This window comes from Gorilla gorilla, chromosome X, assembly GCF_029281585.2.
Source record: "Gorilla gorilla gorilla isolate KB3781 chromosome X, NHGRI_mGorGor1-v2.1_pri, whole genome shotgun sequence".
In the NCBI taxonomy this organism is placed as follows: Eukaryota; Metazoa; Chordata; class Mammalia; order Primates; family Hominidae; genus Gorilla; species Gorilla gorilla.
This window is the reverse complement of record NC_073247.2, coordinates 83,218,224-83,235,872: the sequence shown is the minus strand read 5'-3', so window position 1 is coordinate 83,235,872 and position 17,649 is coordinate 83,218,224. Positions and strand designations below refer to the sequence as shown.

At 44.3% G+C, this 17,649-nt stretch overlaps 1 protein-coding gene and 1 pseudogene across 7 annotated transcripts in view; one reads left to right on the top strand and one right to left on the bottom strand.

Moving 5' to 3' along the window:
• Positions 1 to 17,649, bottom strand: part of TAF1 (TATA-box binding protein associated factor 1) — a 98,343-nt gene that overhangs the window by 40,567 nt on the left and 40,127 nt on the right. For all 7 annotated transcript variants that reach the window (XM_055376167.2, XM_019019543.2, XM_055376163.2 and 4 more), the window contains exons 27-32: positions 16,965 to 17,063; positions 16,490 to 16,667; positions 3,263 to 3,330; positions 1,393 to 1,515; positions 566 to 658; positions 394 to 478 (exon numbers count right to left, since the gene is read on the bottom strand). In XM_055376167.2, the coding sequence (XP_055232142.1) occupies positions 394 to 478; positions 566 to 658; positions 1,393 to 1,515; positions 3,263 to 3,330; positions 16,490 to 16,667; positions 16,965 to 17,063 (646 nt within the window). The remainder of the gene's footprint in view (positions 1 to 393; positions 479 to 565; positions 659 to 1,392; positions 1,516 to 3,262; positions 3,331 to 16,489; positions 16,668 to 16,964; positions 17,064 to 17,649) is intronic.
• LOC109024639 (polyadenylate-binding protein 2-like) lies at positions 3,452 to 4,570 on the top strand (annotated as a pseudogene).

The following is a 17,649-nucleotide window of genomic DNA, read 5'->3' as shown; positions in this document are numbered from 1 at the left end:
TAAATAAAAAGACTAGGTCGCTCAATTGATTCTGCTATCACTGCTCAAGGTTGCTTTACGCACATAAATTTTAATAATACTGGTTAGGCGTGTTGGCTCACACCTGTAATCCCAGCATTTTGGGAAGCCGAGGTGGGAGGATTGCTTGAGCTCAGCCTGGGCAAAATAGTAAAACCCTGTCTCTACCAAAAAAAAAAAAAAAAAAAAAAAAAAAAAAGAGCCTGGCACAGTGGCGTGTGCCTGGTTCAGTGAACTATGATCACACCACAGCATCCAGCCTGGGTAACAGAGCAAGATCCTGTCTCAAAAAAAATTTTTTTAATAATGCTAAGTAATGTTAGATGGATAGAAGATGGACGGATTCATGGAAAAAAAATAAAGAGAAATACCCACCATTATACTTAACACTGTTGGCCAGAATAAGGTTTACATCATCTAGAAAGCTCTCCCGACTCTGATACTTGTGCTTGGAGATGTTCTGTGATGAAAAGAATCAGGCACTCAGATACACACACACACAGTCACTTGATTACAAAAAGGCATTTAGATCAAATCACTCACTCACCTTACGTATGGTCTCTAAATCCATTGGATTGACAATCACTTTGTAATAATCTGGAACAAATTTCTTATTAACTGGGTGATGAAATGGCCAAGACTAGTAAATAGAAAGCATAAGAAATTAAATGGAAACCACTCTTCATATGAGAATTTCACCACCTTTGTTGGGTTACAAATATTCCTAAAAAAAGCTATGGACTCTTTTCCTAGAAAAACACATAATTATACAAAACTTCTGTTTATAATGTAAGGGGTTCATAGACTCCTTTAAGGATTTCTATGCCATGATAGGATAAAAACACTTGCTGTATAGTCATAATTAAAATTCCTTATTCCCTAGTCCCATCCAGAAGTTTTATAGCATTACACACACAGAACACATTCCTATAGTACAAAAGGAAACTCTGTTGAGAATTCCTGGGGAGGATCACTATAACAATATAAAAATGAAATAAAAGACAACCAACGGTGTCTAATTATCAAAGCATCATTTGCTTAGAAGCACCTCTAAATCAAAAGCCTCACATTCGCTAGCATCCTCTCTCTACAGAGCTGTTCAGGAGCACTCATATACTGAATGTCAACAACAGGAAGCAAAAACCTCCCTACATCCAAAGATTCCTGGCCTCTTTGATTTCAATGATAATGTACTCTTAAAAAAAAAAGATAATGTACCCATATAGCAAAAAGGTCAATATTTAAAATCACATACCAGTCACAACTGACATACACCACCACTCAGACTCTCCAAAATACACACACATGTACACCCTAAACATTTTTCCTTTCCCCTGCACGATCCTCACAGTATTTGGCACAGAGACAGCTTACATCTGGAACTGCCATCATTTTCTGGGTGACAATGTTGTCCAGAATGAAAGAAAACGCCACTTGGTCATCATCATCCAGCAAGGGGTTGATAGCTTTCTCTAAGCGAGCTAATTTGTCTTCTTTCTGAAATTAAACAAAGCAAAGCCAAGACAGAGGTTTCCCTAAGGTGTGATCACCATAGAAAAGTTAAGGACAATTTGCCGGGCGTGGTGGCTCACGCCTGTAATCCCAGCACTTTGGGAGGCTGAGGCGGGCGGATCACGAGGTCAAGAGATCAAGACCATCCTGGCTAACACGGTGAAACCCCGTCTCTACTAAAAATACAAAAAAAAACTAGCTGGGCGTGGTGGCGGGCACCTATAGTCCCAGCTACTCAGGAGGCTGAGGCAGGAGAATGGCGTGAATCTGGGAGGTGGAGCTTGCAGTAAGCCGAGATTGCACCACTGCACTCCAGCCTGAGTGGACAGAGCGAAGCTCTATCTCAAAAAAATAAATAAATAAAAAATAAATTAAGGATAATTTAAGGTTCAGCTAGCTATCTATTACCCTTGCCCCAGAAGGTGTAACTTTGAATTGCCTACGGAATGACAAAAAGTCAAGATAAATGATATTCCAAGGCTGGGCACAGTGGCTCACACCTGTAATCCCAGCAATCTGGGAGGCCGAGCAGGTGGATCATATGAGGCCAGGAACTCGAGACCAGCCTGGCCAACATGGCAAAACCCCATCTCTACTAAGAATACAAAAAAAAAAAAAAAAAAATTAGCTGGGCGTGGTGGCACACGCCTGTGGTCCCAGCTACTTGGGAGGCCAAGGCACAAGAATCACTTGAACCCAGGAGGCGGAGGCTGCAGTGAGCCAAGGTCATCCCACTGCACTCCAGCCCAGGTGACAGAGCCAGACCCTGTCTCAAAAAAAAAAAAAAAAATTCCAGTAAAAGGGTCAAAAAGGATGTGTCAACAACTTCTTTAGGTACTCTACATTCTATTCTTCTGGTTCACCAAAATTTATACTTCCCTGAGTGTCAACATCATAGCTCCCCACACACACAAAAAAACATCTTTAGCAATTTAGGCTTTAAGATCATGCTCTCTGTTTTTGCTGTAAAACTACTGCTGAAAACACTAAACATTATTACTCATTAGTGACTTTTGCGTAATGGGACCTAACCCAATAAATTCATTTTAGACTCTAGTAGGAAAAAGTTTGTATTCCTATTGCTCCAAATCCTCATCAACATTTAGTATTGTCAGTCTTTTTAATTTTAGCCTTTGCAGTGGGTATGTAGTGACATCGTGGTTTAAATTTGCGTCTCCTCAATAATCAATCAAGTTGAGAATCTTTCCATGTTTACTGGCTAGTTGTCCTCTTTTGTGAAATGTCTACTTCACACTTACACTTTTGTAGGTTTATAAAGTACCATTAATTGTTTTCAGTAAGAAGAGGGAATATAGATAGATTATCATTTAAAAATTAAAACTTCTAGCACTTGCTGCTTCGTTGGTTAAAAATATGAAGAAAAAATGAAAATTCTTCCTAAAACATTGACTGGTCTCTTAGCTACAGCTGACTTCCTGGAAACTCACTTTCCTTTGCCCTTTCTAATGAGTTATGTAGGTGCTGGATCTTAATTCTAACTTTGTTAATAGTCAAGATGTCCAGAGCAAATACTTTCCTTCTACGGGCCCAGTTTTTCCATCTACAAAAGGGACTGGCCTATGAGTTCTATAAGTCCCTTCCAGCCTTCACATATACTAAAGATCTGCTACTCCCGCATATATTTTTCCTTCTGTTAAATTCCCTACTTCCTAAACCCTGATATCCCACCCCCACCTTCAAATTCCACTGCCTTTCTCTCATTCTGTCTTACCTCTTTGAGTTTTTCATCACAGAGATCCAGCATGGATTGAGAGATCTGAGTCAATGAGTGTTTTGGCCCTGTAGAGGAACAGAAAGAGATGAAACCATTAATAATGGGAGGCAAAAGCTGCCAACACTTCTTTATCCTTTTAATGCACTTACTTAAGAACCTAAAATGTGTCAGGCACCAGGCTAACTGATGGGGTAGACAGATATACCAGACTTACGTCCATTTTCCAGCACCTAAAACATAGCAGTTACACAATATGAATGAATAAACTAACTTTAACTCTTTCCTTAATTTGTGTGTATCTACACACAGTAGTACTACTGCTGCTTTTAATACCTCAAACATAATACTATGGAAAGGGAGCAATAATTTCTTTAAGAATGCCTAAAGAGTGAGCAGGCGGCAGCAGGCGGCTGGGGCTGCAGGCGGTCGGGCCTCCGGGTCAGGGCGGTGGCACCATCTTGTGCCTGGGGCCGGTAGGGAGGCCGGGGAGGGGGCCCCGGGGGGGGGGGGGGTAGGGGACTACGGGAACGGCCTGGAGTCTGAGGAACTGGAGCCTGAGGAGCTGCCACTGGACCCCGAGCCGGAGCCCAAGCCTGAAGAGGAGCCGCCCTGGCCTTGCGCCCCCTACCCCCACGGGAGCTCCGGGCCTGGTTCGGGAGCCCCTGGCAGCCAAGAGGAGGAGGAGGAGCCATGACTGGTCGAGGGTGACCCGGAAGACAGCGCCATTGAGGATCCGGAGCTGGAAGCTATCAAAGCTCGAGTTAGGGAGATGGAGGAAGAAGCTGAGAAGCTAAAGGAGCTACAGATCGAGGTAGAGAAGCAGATGAGTATGAGTCCACCTCCAGGAAATGCTGGCCCAATGATCATGTCATCGAGGAGAAGATGGAGGCCGATGCCCGTTCCGTCTATGTTGGCAATGTTGACTATGGTGCAACAGCAGAAGAGCTGGAAGCTCACTTTCATGGCTGTGGTTTAGTCAACTGTGTTACCATACTCTGTGACAAATTTAGTGGCCATCCCAAAGGGTTTGCATATATAGAGTTCTCAGACAAAGAGTCAGTGAGGACTTCCCTGGCCTTAGATGACTCCCTATTTAGAGGAAGGCAAATCAAGGTGATCCCAAAATGAACCAACAGACCAGGAATCAGCACAACAGATCGGGGTTTTCCACGAGCCCGCTACCGTGCCCGGACCACCAACTACAACAGTTCCCTCTCTCGATTCCACAGTGGTTTTAACAGCAGGCCCCGGGGTCACGTCTACAGAGGCCAGGCTAGAGCGACATCATGGTACTCCCCTTACTAAAAAAAGTATGAGGAGGAGAGAGAAGAAAAAAAGAGGACAGAAGGGGAAAAAAAAAAAAAAGAATTAAAAAAAATACAAACAAAAAACAGAAGATGACCTTGATGGGAAAAAAGTATTTTTTTAAAAAGATATACTGTGGAAGGGGGGGGAGAATCCCATAACTAACTGCTGAGGAGGGACCTGCTTTAGGGAGCAGGGGAAGGCCCAGGGAGTGGGGCAGGAGGCTGCTTATTCACTCTGGGGATTCGCCATGGACACGTCTCAACTAACAAGCTGCTCCCCATGTTTCCCTGCCCCATTTCACCCCTCTGGGGGCTGCTGAAGGGTAGGTGGGCGTGGGTGGTAGGAGGTTTTTTTATTTTTTAGCCAGGGCTCTGGAAGGACACCAAACTGTTCTTCCCTCCGTCTTCTCACCTTTCACAGTCCTCTCCTGCCAGCTCCTGTCCAGTCAGGTCTACCACCCACCCCACCCCTCTTCTCCGGCTCCCTGCCCCTCCAGATTGCCTGGTGATCTATTTTGTTTCCTTTTGTGTTTCTTTTTCTGTTTTGAGTGTCTTTCTTTGCAGGTTTCTGTAGCCGGAAGATCTCCGTTCCTCCCCCAGCAGCTCCAGTGTAAATTCCCCTTCTCCCTGGGGAAATGCACTACCTTGATTTTGGGGGTTTAGGGGTGTTTTTGTTTTTCAGTTTTTTTTCCCTTTGCCTTTTTTCCCTTTTATTTGGAGGGAATTGGAGGAAGTGGGAACAGGGAGGTGGGAGGTGGATTTTGTTTACTTTTTTAGCTCATTTCCAGGGGTGGGAATTTTTTTTTAATACGTGCGATGAATAAAGTTGTTTTTGAAAATACAATAAAAAGAAAAAGAATGCCTAAAGAGACCGATGGGTGACTTGTAATTTTCCCACACTTAACATATAAAATTTGTGATTGCAATTTTTGTTTGTAGGATTTACGGTTTGTGGTGTTCTAATAACATCGGGTTAATACAAGCCTGTGTTAAAAAAGAATCTCTGGGCTGGGCGTGGTGGCTCACGCCTGTAATCCTAGCACTTTGGGAGGCCGAGGCAGGCGGATCACCTGAGGTTGGGAGCTCAAGACCAGCCTGACCAACATGGAGAAACCCCGTCTCTACTAAAAATACAAAATTAGCTGGGTATGGTGGCGCATGCCTGTAATCCCAGCTACTCAGGAAGCTGAGGCAGGAGAATCACTTGAACCCGGGAGGTGGAGGTTGCGTGAGCCAAGACTGTGCCATTGCACCCCAGCCTGGGCAACAAGAGTGAAACTCCATCTCAAAAAAAAAAAAAAAAAAAAAAATCTCCATACTGATCCCTATCAGAAGCTTCAGAAAATCCTTGAACTATCTGACCTATCTCCTACACTCCCTACTTATGAATGCCCTAATTTAAGCTCATCATAAAGCAGCTAAAATATTTTCATCTAGCAAGTAATTCCAATTACTTCTTTTACATATCCTTTGCTAGATTGTATTCCTCTGTCTATCCTTTTGTGTTAGTGCTCCCCAGAGCCAAAACGTCAGTTCTATTCTCACTTATTATTTAATTCAGCATTCACTTGTTTATTCATTTAACAAATGTTTAATGACTGTGTACAATGTGTTCAATGATGGGAATATAAGGAAAAATAAGACAGACTTCCTGCCTATGAGACTTATTGGCTTAGGCCAGACACAGTGGCTCACGCCTGTAATCTCAACACTTTGTGAGACTGAGGCAGGAGGATTGCTTCAGCCTAGGAGTTTGAGACCAGCCTGGGCAACATAGTAAGACCTCACCTCTACAAAAAAAAATTCAAAAATTAGCTGGATGTGATGGCATGCACCTGTAGTCCCAGCTACTCGGCAGGCTGACACAGGAGGATTGCTTCGGCCCAGGAGGTCAAGGCTGCAGTGAGCCAAGATTGTGCCACTGCACTCCAGCCTAGGTGACAGAGTGAGACCCCATCTCAAAAAATAGAACAAAAAAATAAAGATAGTTGCTGGTCTAGTCAAAGAAATGACTTGAAAATAAATTATTGCAAGACCGAGTATAAATGCTTTAAGTATTTATGGATGAAATGATACAAAAGCTGAAAATATATACTAGATTGACCATATGCTAACAAAGTGTTGAACTGACTGAATAGCACTGAAGTTTACTTCCTCTTTTATTTCTGTATGTGTCTAACAATTTCCATAATTTTTTTTAAAAAGAGTATTAGTATAAATAGAGGAATATATTGGTTGCCATGAATTATGGAGGAGCTGCATATGAGATACAGCTGCTCCTTGACTTACGATAGGGTTACATCCCAATAAACACATAATGAGTGGAAAACATCATAAATGCATTTACTGCTGACAGCACAACACAGTATGCTATAAGTTGTTTTACAACAACTGAATCTGCTTACTGGGGCCGGGGGTGGTTGCTCACGCCTGTAATCCCAGCACTTTGGGATGCTGAGGTGGACAGATCGCTTGAGCCCAGGAGTTCGAGACCAGCCTGGGCAATGTGACGAAACCCTGTCTCTACAAGAAAAAAAAATACAAAAACTAGTTGGGTGTGCTGAAGCACACCTGTGGTCCCAGCTACTCGGGAGGCTGAGGTGGGAGAATCATCAAGCCCAGGGATACTGAGACTGCATTACGCTGTGATCATGCCACTGTACTCCAGCCTGGGCAACAGAGTGAGACTCTGTCTCAAAAACAAAAAACAAAAAACAAGAAATTTCTTATAATTATGGAGGCTGAGCAGTCCATGGTTGAGGGGCCACAATTAGTAAGAGCCTTTTTGCTAGTGGAAACTCTGCAGAGTCCCGAGGTGGCTCAGAGAATCCCATGGTGAGGGGGCTGAGCTGCTTGCTCAGGTCCCTTTTCCTCTTCTTATGAAGCCACTAGTTCCACTCCCATATTAACCCATTAATCTATTAATCCATGAATGGATTAATTCATTCATGAGGACAGGGTCCTCAAGATCCAGTCACTTTTTGAAAACTCCACCTCTCAATACTGCCACATTTGGGCATTAAGTTTCAATATGAATTTTTTTTTTTTGAGACAGGGTCTGGCTCTGTCACTCAGGTTGGAGTGTTGGCCAGGCTGGTCTTGAACTCCTGACTTCAAGTGATCTGCCCTCCTCAGCTTCCCAAACTGCTGGGATTACAGGCGTGAGCCACCGTGCCCGGCCTGTCCCTAAGAGTTTTACTCTGGTTCAGCAACTGCCTAAGTTGCACTGTTGTTCTGGAAGCAGTCACTTTGAGCAGAGGTGTTGGACACTGGATGATACCTAGAGGAAGTTGGGAAAATGAGTTGCACAGACAGTAATTGTTGTAGGAATTCAGAGGGGAAATACATTTATCCAGATCAGGAAAGTCAAAGAAGGCTATTCTCGAGGAAGGTGGTGATGACTGTGCCCCTTTTCTATCGACCTTGTGTGTTTGATCCTTATGCCTATTCCTAGATGGAAAAAGAACCGGCTGATGGTCAGTGAATACCCTGGGGTGGTTTCCTACCAGAGTTAAATTATGCTCTGGACTTATTTTAGCTGTGGAACCTGTGCTAAAGAAGACTTCTAGGTGAGAGGCCTCGCCACTCAGAATTGGCTCTGTGTGGGCAGAGAGCAACCCCTAGTGGGCTTGTGGAAAGCGTACTCTGAAAGCCACTTTTCTTCTTTTTTTTTTTTCTGAGACAGGGTCTCCATCTGTCATCCAGGCTGGAGTCCAATGGTGTGATCATAGCTCACTGCAGCCTCGATCTCCCAGGCTCAAGCAATCCTCCCACCTCAGCATCCCAAGTAGCTGGGACTACAGACAGGTACGTGCCACCACGCCTGGCTAATTTTTTTTATTTTTAGTGAGACGAAGTCTCACTATATTGCCCAGGCTGGCCTCAAACTTCTGAGCTCAAGGAATCCTCCCACCTCAGCCTCCCAAAATGCTGGGATTACAGGCATGAGCCACATACCCAGCTCACTTTTCTTTATTCTGACCAAAATGAGGTGTTGTGTTTGTTTTTGCCTATGATATGGGCCTAATGTAGACCTTAGCTAATGAGACAACAGAATGGGCGATGTATCTATTTCCCCAAATCCTCAAGGTGAGAAATAAATTGATTCTCAATTTTTTTTCTGTAACCAAATATATATGATTATTTAATGCCCTTTCCTCTGTGCTCTGACACTTAAAGAAGGTACTGCTATAAGAATTAGGTCTGAAATTAGGGCAGTAGTTAAGAACCTACAGAAAGTAGAGTACTTCGGGACCTAAATTGAGGGCAAGGCATTGATGGGGTATTAATATGGGGGTATAAATATAGGAACTCATAATAAACAAGCTTCTTGGAGATCATCTCTGCCATATCATTTACTGTGAAATACTGATTCATGAAGAAATGGATGAGTATGGTGGCATTAAGACCTGTAGTTTTACTCACATAAGGTTGAAGGGGATGAGACTCCTGGTTTATCTAGCATTGTAACCATATTACAGAATTTTAGCCTTCTCCAGTAGTAGAATAGTAGAATTATTAAGAAGACATAGTAGCTTCTAACACTTAATGAGTACTGGCTATGTGAGAGAGACTAATAAGTACTACGCATACCTTCTTTCATTTAACCCTCAGGTTAAAAATTTTCTCTGGCTGGGTGCGGTGGCTCATGCCTGTGATCCCAGCACTTTGAGAGGCAGAGGCGGGTGGATCACTTGAGGCTAGGAGTTCAAGATCAGCCTGGTCAACACGGTGAAACCCTGTCTCTACTAAAAACGCAAAAATTAGCTGGGCGTGGTGGCGCATGCCTATAATTCCAGCTACTCGGGAGGCTGAGGCACAAAAATCGTTTGAACCCAGGAGGCAGAGGCTGCAGTAAGCTGAGATGCACCCCTGCACTCTAGCCCGGGTGACAGAGCAAGACTCTGCCAAAAAACAAAAAACAAAAAACGACAAAACTTTCCCAAGTTCACAAAGATTAGAGGGAGAACTGGGTTTTGCCTCCTGACTTCAGAGCCCAGACTCTTAACCATTTCTTTTTTCTTTCTTTTTTTTTTTTGAGACAAGAGTCTTGCTCTGTCACCCAGGCTGGAATGCAATGGCGTGACCTTGGCTCAGTGCAACCTCTGCCTCCTGGGCTCAAGCGATTCTCCTGCCTCAGCCTCCTGAGTAGCTGGAATTACAGGTATGTGCCACCGCGTATGGCTAATTTTTGTATTTTTAGTAGAGATGGGGTTTTGCCATGTTGGCCAGGCCGGCCTCGAACTCCTGACCTCAGGTGATCTGCCCGCCTCCGCCTCCTAAAGCGCTGGGAATACAGGCGTGAGCCACCGCGCCTAGCCCTCTTAACCATTTCTCTAGCTGAGTGTGACTTGTCTGCCTTTCTCTGCAGTATTGTGATGTCTCTGTTTTTCAGGAATGGAGGTTCCTCTGCTGGCTCTATAGCCAGAGACCCAAAGTGACAGCCATGTTTCTTGATTCAACCCTGGAAACCTTCTATGATAATTTTTAAAAATTACTAACCATTTATTGTGCACCTACAATATTTTAGTACCTTTGATACAGTAGATCCAGACCTTATGATAACAGTGTAACACAAATACCTATGTGGATGAATGGTTTTTAATCTTTTTGAGCTCACCCAAAGATTAAAAAGCCTTCTGTGAGATACTGGTGACAGCTCTGGACCTTCTTTCCAGAAAAATTCACTTATGCACATATACATAGTATTGTACACAACTTCAGAAGAGGCTTCTAGGACCTACTGAAGCCCATCCTCTAGTAGTCCACAGACTCCAGGGTAAGAACTCTTGACTTATACAACCCTTTGTAGCTGACTCTTGTATGGCATTAAGGGTATAGAGAGTGTGGGGGGCATCTTATCTTCCTCATCCTCTCCTCAGAGAGAAATGTTTAGAATAGCTCCCTACATTAACCAAGCATCTCTGAATATTCTTTCTGTCTCTCTTGTACATAGGACTACAAGGGAAGAATGCAGACAATCAAATGTGTGGTTGTAGGAGATGAGGCTATAGGTAAAACCTGCCTCCTCATCAGTTATACAACAAATGTCTTTCCTGAGGAGTATATCCCCCCACTGTCTTTGACAACTATAGCGTCCAGACATCTGTGGATGGGCAAATCATTAGCCTGAACACGTGGGACACTGCTGGCCAAAAGGAGTATGATGACTGCGAACACTCTCCTAACCCCAGACCAGTATCTTTGTTATTTGTTTTTCCACTGGCAACTTAGAATTTCCAATTTATGGGACTTGGTTATCTATGAGTGTGGGGAAGTGAAGATGGAATAAATTATGACTATGATTTCTAGGATGTACAACTAGATAGACAATCAGACAATAAGTTGCCAGTTGGGCAATGAAAAATGGACATGTCTGGCAGACAACTGGAAGCACAGGTATGGAGCCCTGAAGAGAGGTATGGGGCTGGAGACAGTGATGTTAACAGATATATTATGGCTGAAGTAATGAGAATGAAAAGGCAAGGAAATGATTCAAGAAAGTATTTCTGGAAAAGGGAGAAGACAGTATCAAGGAGGAAAAAGTGGTCAATAGTGGCAAATGCACAAAAGTTCAAGAATGGTATTTCTAACCATATGCAAAAATTTTCAGCATCATTAGTCAATAGGGAAATGCAAATCAAAATTACAATGAAATACCACTTTACACCCACTAGGATGGTTAGAAGGAAAAAGATAGACAATAACAAGTGTTGATAAGGATGTGAAGAAACTGGAACCCTTATACACTGCTGGTGGGATTACAAAATGGTGCAGCTGCTCTGGCAAACAGTTTGGCAGTTCCTCAAAAAGCTAATTAAACATAAGAGTTACCATGTGGACTCAGCAATTCGGCTCCTAGGTACAGACTGAGTATCCCTTATCTGAAATGCTTGGGACCGCAAGTGTTTCAGATTTCAGGTTTTTTAAGAATCTGAAATATTTTGGAATATCTGCAAATATGTGAACATCCCTAATCCGAAAATTAGAAATCCAAATGCTCCAATGAGGATTTCCTTAGAGCATCAAGCAGGCATTCAAAAAGTTTAAGATTTTGGAGCATGTCAAGTTTTTGGATTTGGGATGCTCGATCTTTATATACCCAAGAGAAATAAAAACAAGTGTCCCTTAACTGTCTTACTTGCCTGACAAATAAAAAAAAATAAAATTAAAAAAAGCAAATGTGTGGTTCACGCCTGTAATCGCGGAACTTTGGGAAGCCCAAGCGGGTGGATCACAAGGCCAGGAGATCAAGACCAACCTGGCTAACACAGTGAAACCCTGTCTCTACTTAAAATACAAAAAATTAGCCAGGCGTGGTGGCACGCGCCTATAGTCCTAGCTACTTGGCAGGCTGAGGCAGGAGAATCGCCTGAACCCAGGAGGTGGAGGTTGCAGTGAGAGGAGATCGTGCCACTGCACTCCGGCCTGGGCGACAGAGCAAGACTCTGTCTCCAAAACAAAAAAAATCCCAAATGTCCACACACAAGTCTGTACAAAAATGTTCACAAAATGTTCACAGATGCATTATTTGCATTAGCCAAAATTATAAACAATCTAAAGGTCCATCAATTGACAGACAAAATGTGGGGCATCCATACAATGGAGTATTACATGATAAAAAAAAAAATGAGGTTGGGTACAATGGCTCATGCCTGTAATCCCAGCACTTTGGGAGGCCAAGTCAGGAAGATCGCTTGAGCCCAGGAGTTTGAGGCCAGCCTGGGCAACACAGTGAGACTCTTGTCTCTACAAAATAAAGAATAAAAATTAGCCAGGCATGGTGGCATGTGCCTGTGGTCCCAGCTACTTGAGATGCTAAGACGGGAGGATTCCTTGAGCCCGAGAGGGTGAGGCTGCAGTGAGCTATGACTGTACCACTGTACTCTAGCCTGGAAAACACAGTGAGAACCTGTCTCAAAAAAAAAAAAAAAAAACCCAGGAATGAAGTACTGATACATGTTACAATATGGATGACATGTTAAAACTGACCACTTTAGCCAGCCAGGCATGGTGGCTCATGCCTGATTTAATCCCAGCACTTTGGGAGGCCGAGGCAGGCAGATCACCTGAGGTCGGGAGTTCAAGACCAGCCCAACCAACATGGAGAAACCCCGTCTCTACTAAAAATACAAAATTAGCCGGGAGTGGTGGCGCATGCCTATAATCCCAGGTACTTGGGAGGGGGAGGCAGGAGAATCGCTTGAACCCAGGAGGTGGAGGTTGCAGTGAGCTGAGATCACGCTATTGCATTCCAGCCTGGGCAACAAAAGCGAAACACCATCTCAAACAAACAAACAAACAAAAAAAACCTGACCACTTTAAATGGTTAAACTGCATGGTATGTGAATTATATTTCAATAAAGGTGTTTAAATAAAAGGTTATTTCTGAAAGGTGGCCAGTGGATCCAGCAATTAGGATGTAGCTGGTACTTCAGCAGAAGACAAGTGCAGGGTTGTGAGGCATAAACAGTAAGTGAAAAAGTGGAGAACAGTATATGGAGCATGGTGGTTAAGAGTACAGGCTCTGACGTTAGATATAACTGGATTAACATCTCTACTTTATCTTTTTTTTTTTTTTTTTTTTGAGACAGAGTCTCGCTCTCTCACACAGGCTGGAGTGCCATGGTGCGATCTTGGTTCACTTCAACCTCCACCTCCCAGATTCAAGTGATTCTCATGCCTAAGCCTAGTGGTGGCTCATGCCTGTAATCCCGCCACTTTGAAAAGCCAAGGTCAGTGAATCGCTTGAGGCCAGGAGTTCAAGACCAGCCTGGCCAACATGGTGAAACCCTGTCTCTACTAAAAATACAAAAATTAGCCAGGCGTGGTGGGGCGCAGCTATAGTTCCAGCTACTTCGGAGGCTGAGGCAGGAGAATCGCTTGAATCCCAGAAAAGGAGGAAGTTGCAGTGAGCCAAGATCGTACCACCACACTCCTCCAGCCTGGGTGACAGAGTGAGACTGTCTCAAAAGAGAAAATCAGCCGGGTGTAGTGGCTCACGCCTGTAATCCCAGCACTTTGGGAGGCTGAAGAGGGCAGATCACCTGAAGTCTGGAGTCCGAGACCAGCCTGGCCAACATGGCAAAACCTCATCTCTACTAAAAATAAAAAAATTAGCCCGGTGTGGTGGTGTATGCCTATAATCCCAGTTACTCAGGAGGCTGAGGCAGGAGAATCGCTTGAACACAGGAGACAGAGGTTGCAGTGAACCAAGATCGCAGCACTGCATTCCAGCCTGGGCGACACAGCAAGACTCCATCTCCAAAAAAAGAAAATCACAAATGTAGATTAGAAATGCCCCTAAAAGGCCAGGTGCGGTGTCTCATGCCTGTAATCCCAGCACTTTGGGAGGCCGAGGCGAGTGGATCACGAGGTCAGGAGATCGAGACCATCCTGGCTAACACGGTGAAACCCTGTCTCTACTAAAAATACAAAAAATTAGCCAGGCGTGGTGGCTGGCGCCTGTAGTCCCAGCTACTCGGGAGGCTGAAGCAGCAGAATAGCATGAACCTGAGAGGCGGAGCTTGCAGTGAGCCAAGATAGCGCCACTGCACTCCAGCCTGGGTCAAAGAGCAAGACTCCGTCTCAAAAAAAAAAAAAAAAAAAAAAAAGAAATGCCCCTAAAGGTAAAGTCATCTTCCTCTTTTTTTTTTTTTTTAGTACATGTGCAGGATGTGCAGATTTGTTACATAGGTAAACGTGTGCCATGGTGGTTTGCTGCACACATCAACCCATCACCACCTCATCATTAAAAAAAATAAATTTTTTTAAGCTACTTAAACACTACAGGCCTGTATGTTCATCTGGAAAATGAGGGTTATAACAGTATCCATTTTAAAGATTTCTTATGGTGAAATAAAGAAAAGAATGCGGCCGGGCGCGGTGGTTCATGCCTGTAATCCTAGCATTTTGGGAGGCCGAGGTGGGTGGATCACAAGGTCAGGAGTTCAAGACCAGCCTGGCCAACATGGAGAAATCCCGTCTCTACTAAAAACACAAAAATTAGCCAGGTGTGGTGGTGGGCGCCTGTGATCCCAGCTACTCGGGAGGCTGAGGCAGGAAAATCACTGGAACCTGGGAGGAGGAAGTTGCAGTGAGACAAGATGGCGCCACTGCACTCCAGCCTGGGCGACAGAGCAAGACTCCATCTCAAAAAAAAATAAAATAAAAAGAGGTAATATGAGTTGGTCTGGAAATATAGGAAAGAAAGGCATCCCAGAAAGAGAGCAAAGACTGAGAGAGCAAAGACTGCAAAGTCATGAAGAAATGATAAGGGATATTTTGTGAAATATAATGCTGAGTGTGGCAGGGGTCGATAGTGGGTATGGGAGCCAGTTATTGGAGATGGAAAGTAGATAAATGGGTTGGGCCTGCCTGTGAAAGGTTTTAAAATTCACGTAGTACTACTATCCCATGTTTACAGATGAGAAAACTGAGGAGGGTATGAGAAGTTAAATAACTTGTCTATGGTAACTCAATTAGTAAGTGCCAGAGCCATGATTTACACTCTATCTGTACTCCGAATCCCTACATTTATATCTGTGAATCTGTGCTCAAGGATGCAAATGGAAACCAGAAAACCTTATCCTTTACATGCAGAAGCTATACTGTTTCCTCTTTTTAAGACACAGCAACAGGCCAGGCGCAATGGCTCATGCCTGTAATCCTAGCACTTTGGGAGGCCGAGGTGGGCAAGATCGGTTGAGCTCAAGAGTTTGAGACCAGCCTGGGCAACATGGCGAAACCCCACCTCTACCAAAAAAGTACAAAAATTAACAGGGTGTGATGGAAAGCACCTGTAGTCCCAGCTACTCAGGAGGCTACTGGGCAACAGGAGTGAAACCCTGTCTCACAAGGGAAAAAAAAAACAAAACAGATTTCTTCCTCTTTGTCTTCTCAGCTTTTGAGCAAAGTGAACATGTAACAGCAGCTCTAACAAATTTGTAGACCAAATCGAAGATTCAGACACAGCAAATATGGTCACAAGTGCATACTCTACACAGGTTCCATCCACACTGAACGTCTCTCTCTTTTTTTTTTTTTTTTTTGAGAAGGAGTCTTGCTGTGTTGCCCAGACTGGAGTGCAGTGGCACGATCTCAGCTCACTACAAGCTCCGCCTCCTGCATTCACGCCATTCTCCTGCCTCAGCCTCCCGAGTGGCTGGGACTACAGGCGCCCGCCACTACGCCCAGATAACTTTTTGTATTTTTAGTAGAGATGGGGGTTTCACCATGGTCTCAATCTCCTGACTTTGTGATCCGCCCGCCTTGGCCTCCCAAAGTGCTGGGATTACAGGCGTGAGCCACCGCGCCCAGCCGAATGTCTCTCTTTTGTACTAACCTAGGACCACGTCTTCCATTACTTTCCATGGAACTGTTTCATTGCAACGAATAGACTCCAAATTCTCCAAAGAATATAAGAATTAAACAGTGGGAATAAAAAGAAGTGACATTAGGCCGGGCGCAGTGGCTCAAACCTGTAATCCTGGGAGGCTGAGGCGGGTGGATGACGAAGTCAGGAGTTAGAGACAAGCCTGACCAACATGGTGAAACCCAGTCTCTACTAAAAATACAAAAATTAGCCAGGCATGGTGGCGCACGCCTGTAATCCCAGCTACTCGGGAGGCTGAGGCAGGAGAATCGCTTGAACCGAGAGGCGGAGGTTGCAGGGAGCCAAGATTGCGCCACTGCACTCCAGCCTGGATGACAGAGTGAGACTCCAACCCCCCCCTTAAAAAAAAAGAAGTGATATTTATTAAATGACTGAAAATGTACATTACCTGATTTTCATACCCACAAATGAATGCACAAATACACTGTAGTCCTCTCAGTCCAATCTTGTCTGAATTTAGGGCCAGTAAGGAATAAGGATCTGAACAGTGACCTTTGCAATCACGGAACATTTGATTCTTACCATTGTAGGTTGCACTATTTTTCACAATTAGCTCCAGATGCTCTCTGAACTCTTCCCGAGATGGGTAGAGGCGTTTACGCACGTTTTCGCGGAGTGTTTGTAGGTCCATTGGCCGAGTGATGATTTTGTAGTAGTCCTTTACAACCTTTGCATTGACTGGAGTGTGGAAAGGGTATGTCTGCAAACAAGGGCCAGAACCATACATCAGCAAATAACACTTGCCAGAGCCAATTCCTGAAGACTCTCACATCTTACCTATCTACCTGGCTATCAACACTGAAAGGAATCTTTCTAGATGGAGCAGGTCTGTTTCCTCTACTAAACTGCTTAAAAAAACAAACAAACAAAAAAAACTCCCTAAAAATTAGGCATTCCAGTTACCTAAATCTACAGATTACTGCCCTCTATTGGAAATCACAGACAGAACAAAAGGCCTTGACATCCCTACTATAGATATCCAATGCAATGAACTCACATTTGGAAGATCTCTCATGTCATTGATGATAGACTCCAAGATGGATGACAGGGTCACCATAGGGTCTGTGCGGCGCCGGTGGATGGACTTGTGAGGTCTCTAAGGAGAAACGTGAAATCAGAATGCTTCCTCAGACCAAAAAAAATCCATTCTGTCCAAGCACAGTAGCTCACACCTGTAATCCCAGCACTTTGGGAGGCTGAGGTGGGTGGACCACTTGAGGCCAAGAGTTCAACACCAGCCTGGGCAACATGGTGAAGCCCCGTCTCTACTAAAAATACAAAAATTAGCTGGGTGTGGTGGCATGTGCCTGTAATCTGAACTACTCAGGAGGCTGAGGTGGGAGGATCACTTGAACCTGGGAGGCAAAGGGTAACAGAGCGAGACTCTGTCTCAAAAAAAAAAAAAATCTGCCGAGCACGGTGGCTCACTGTAATCCCAGCACTTTGGGAGGCCAAAGCGAGTGGATTACCTGAGGTTAGGAGTTCAAGACCAGCCTGGTCAATAAGGCAAAACCCCATCTGTACTAAAAATTAAAAAATTAGCTGGGTGTGGTGGTGTGCGCCTGTAATCCCAGCTACTTGGGAGGCTGGGGCAGGAGAATTGCTTGAACCTGGGAGGTGGAGGTTGCAGTGAGCCGAGACTGTGCCACTGCACTCCAGCCTGGGCGACAGAGTGAGATTCC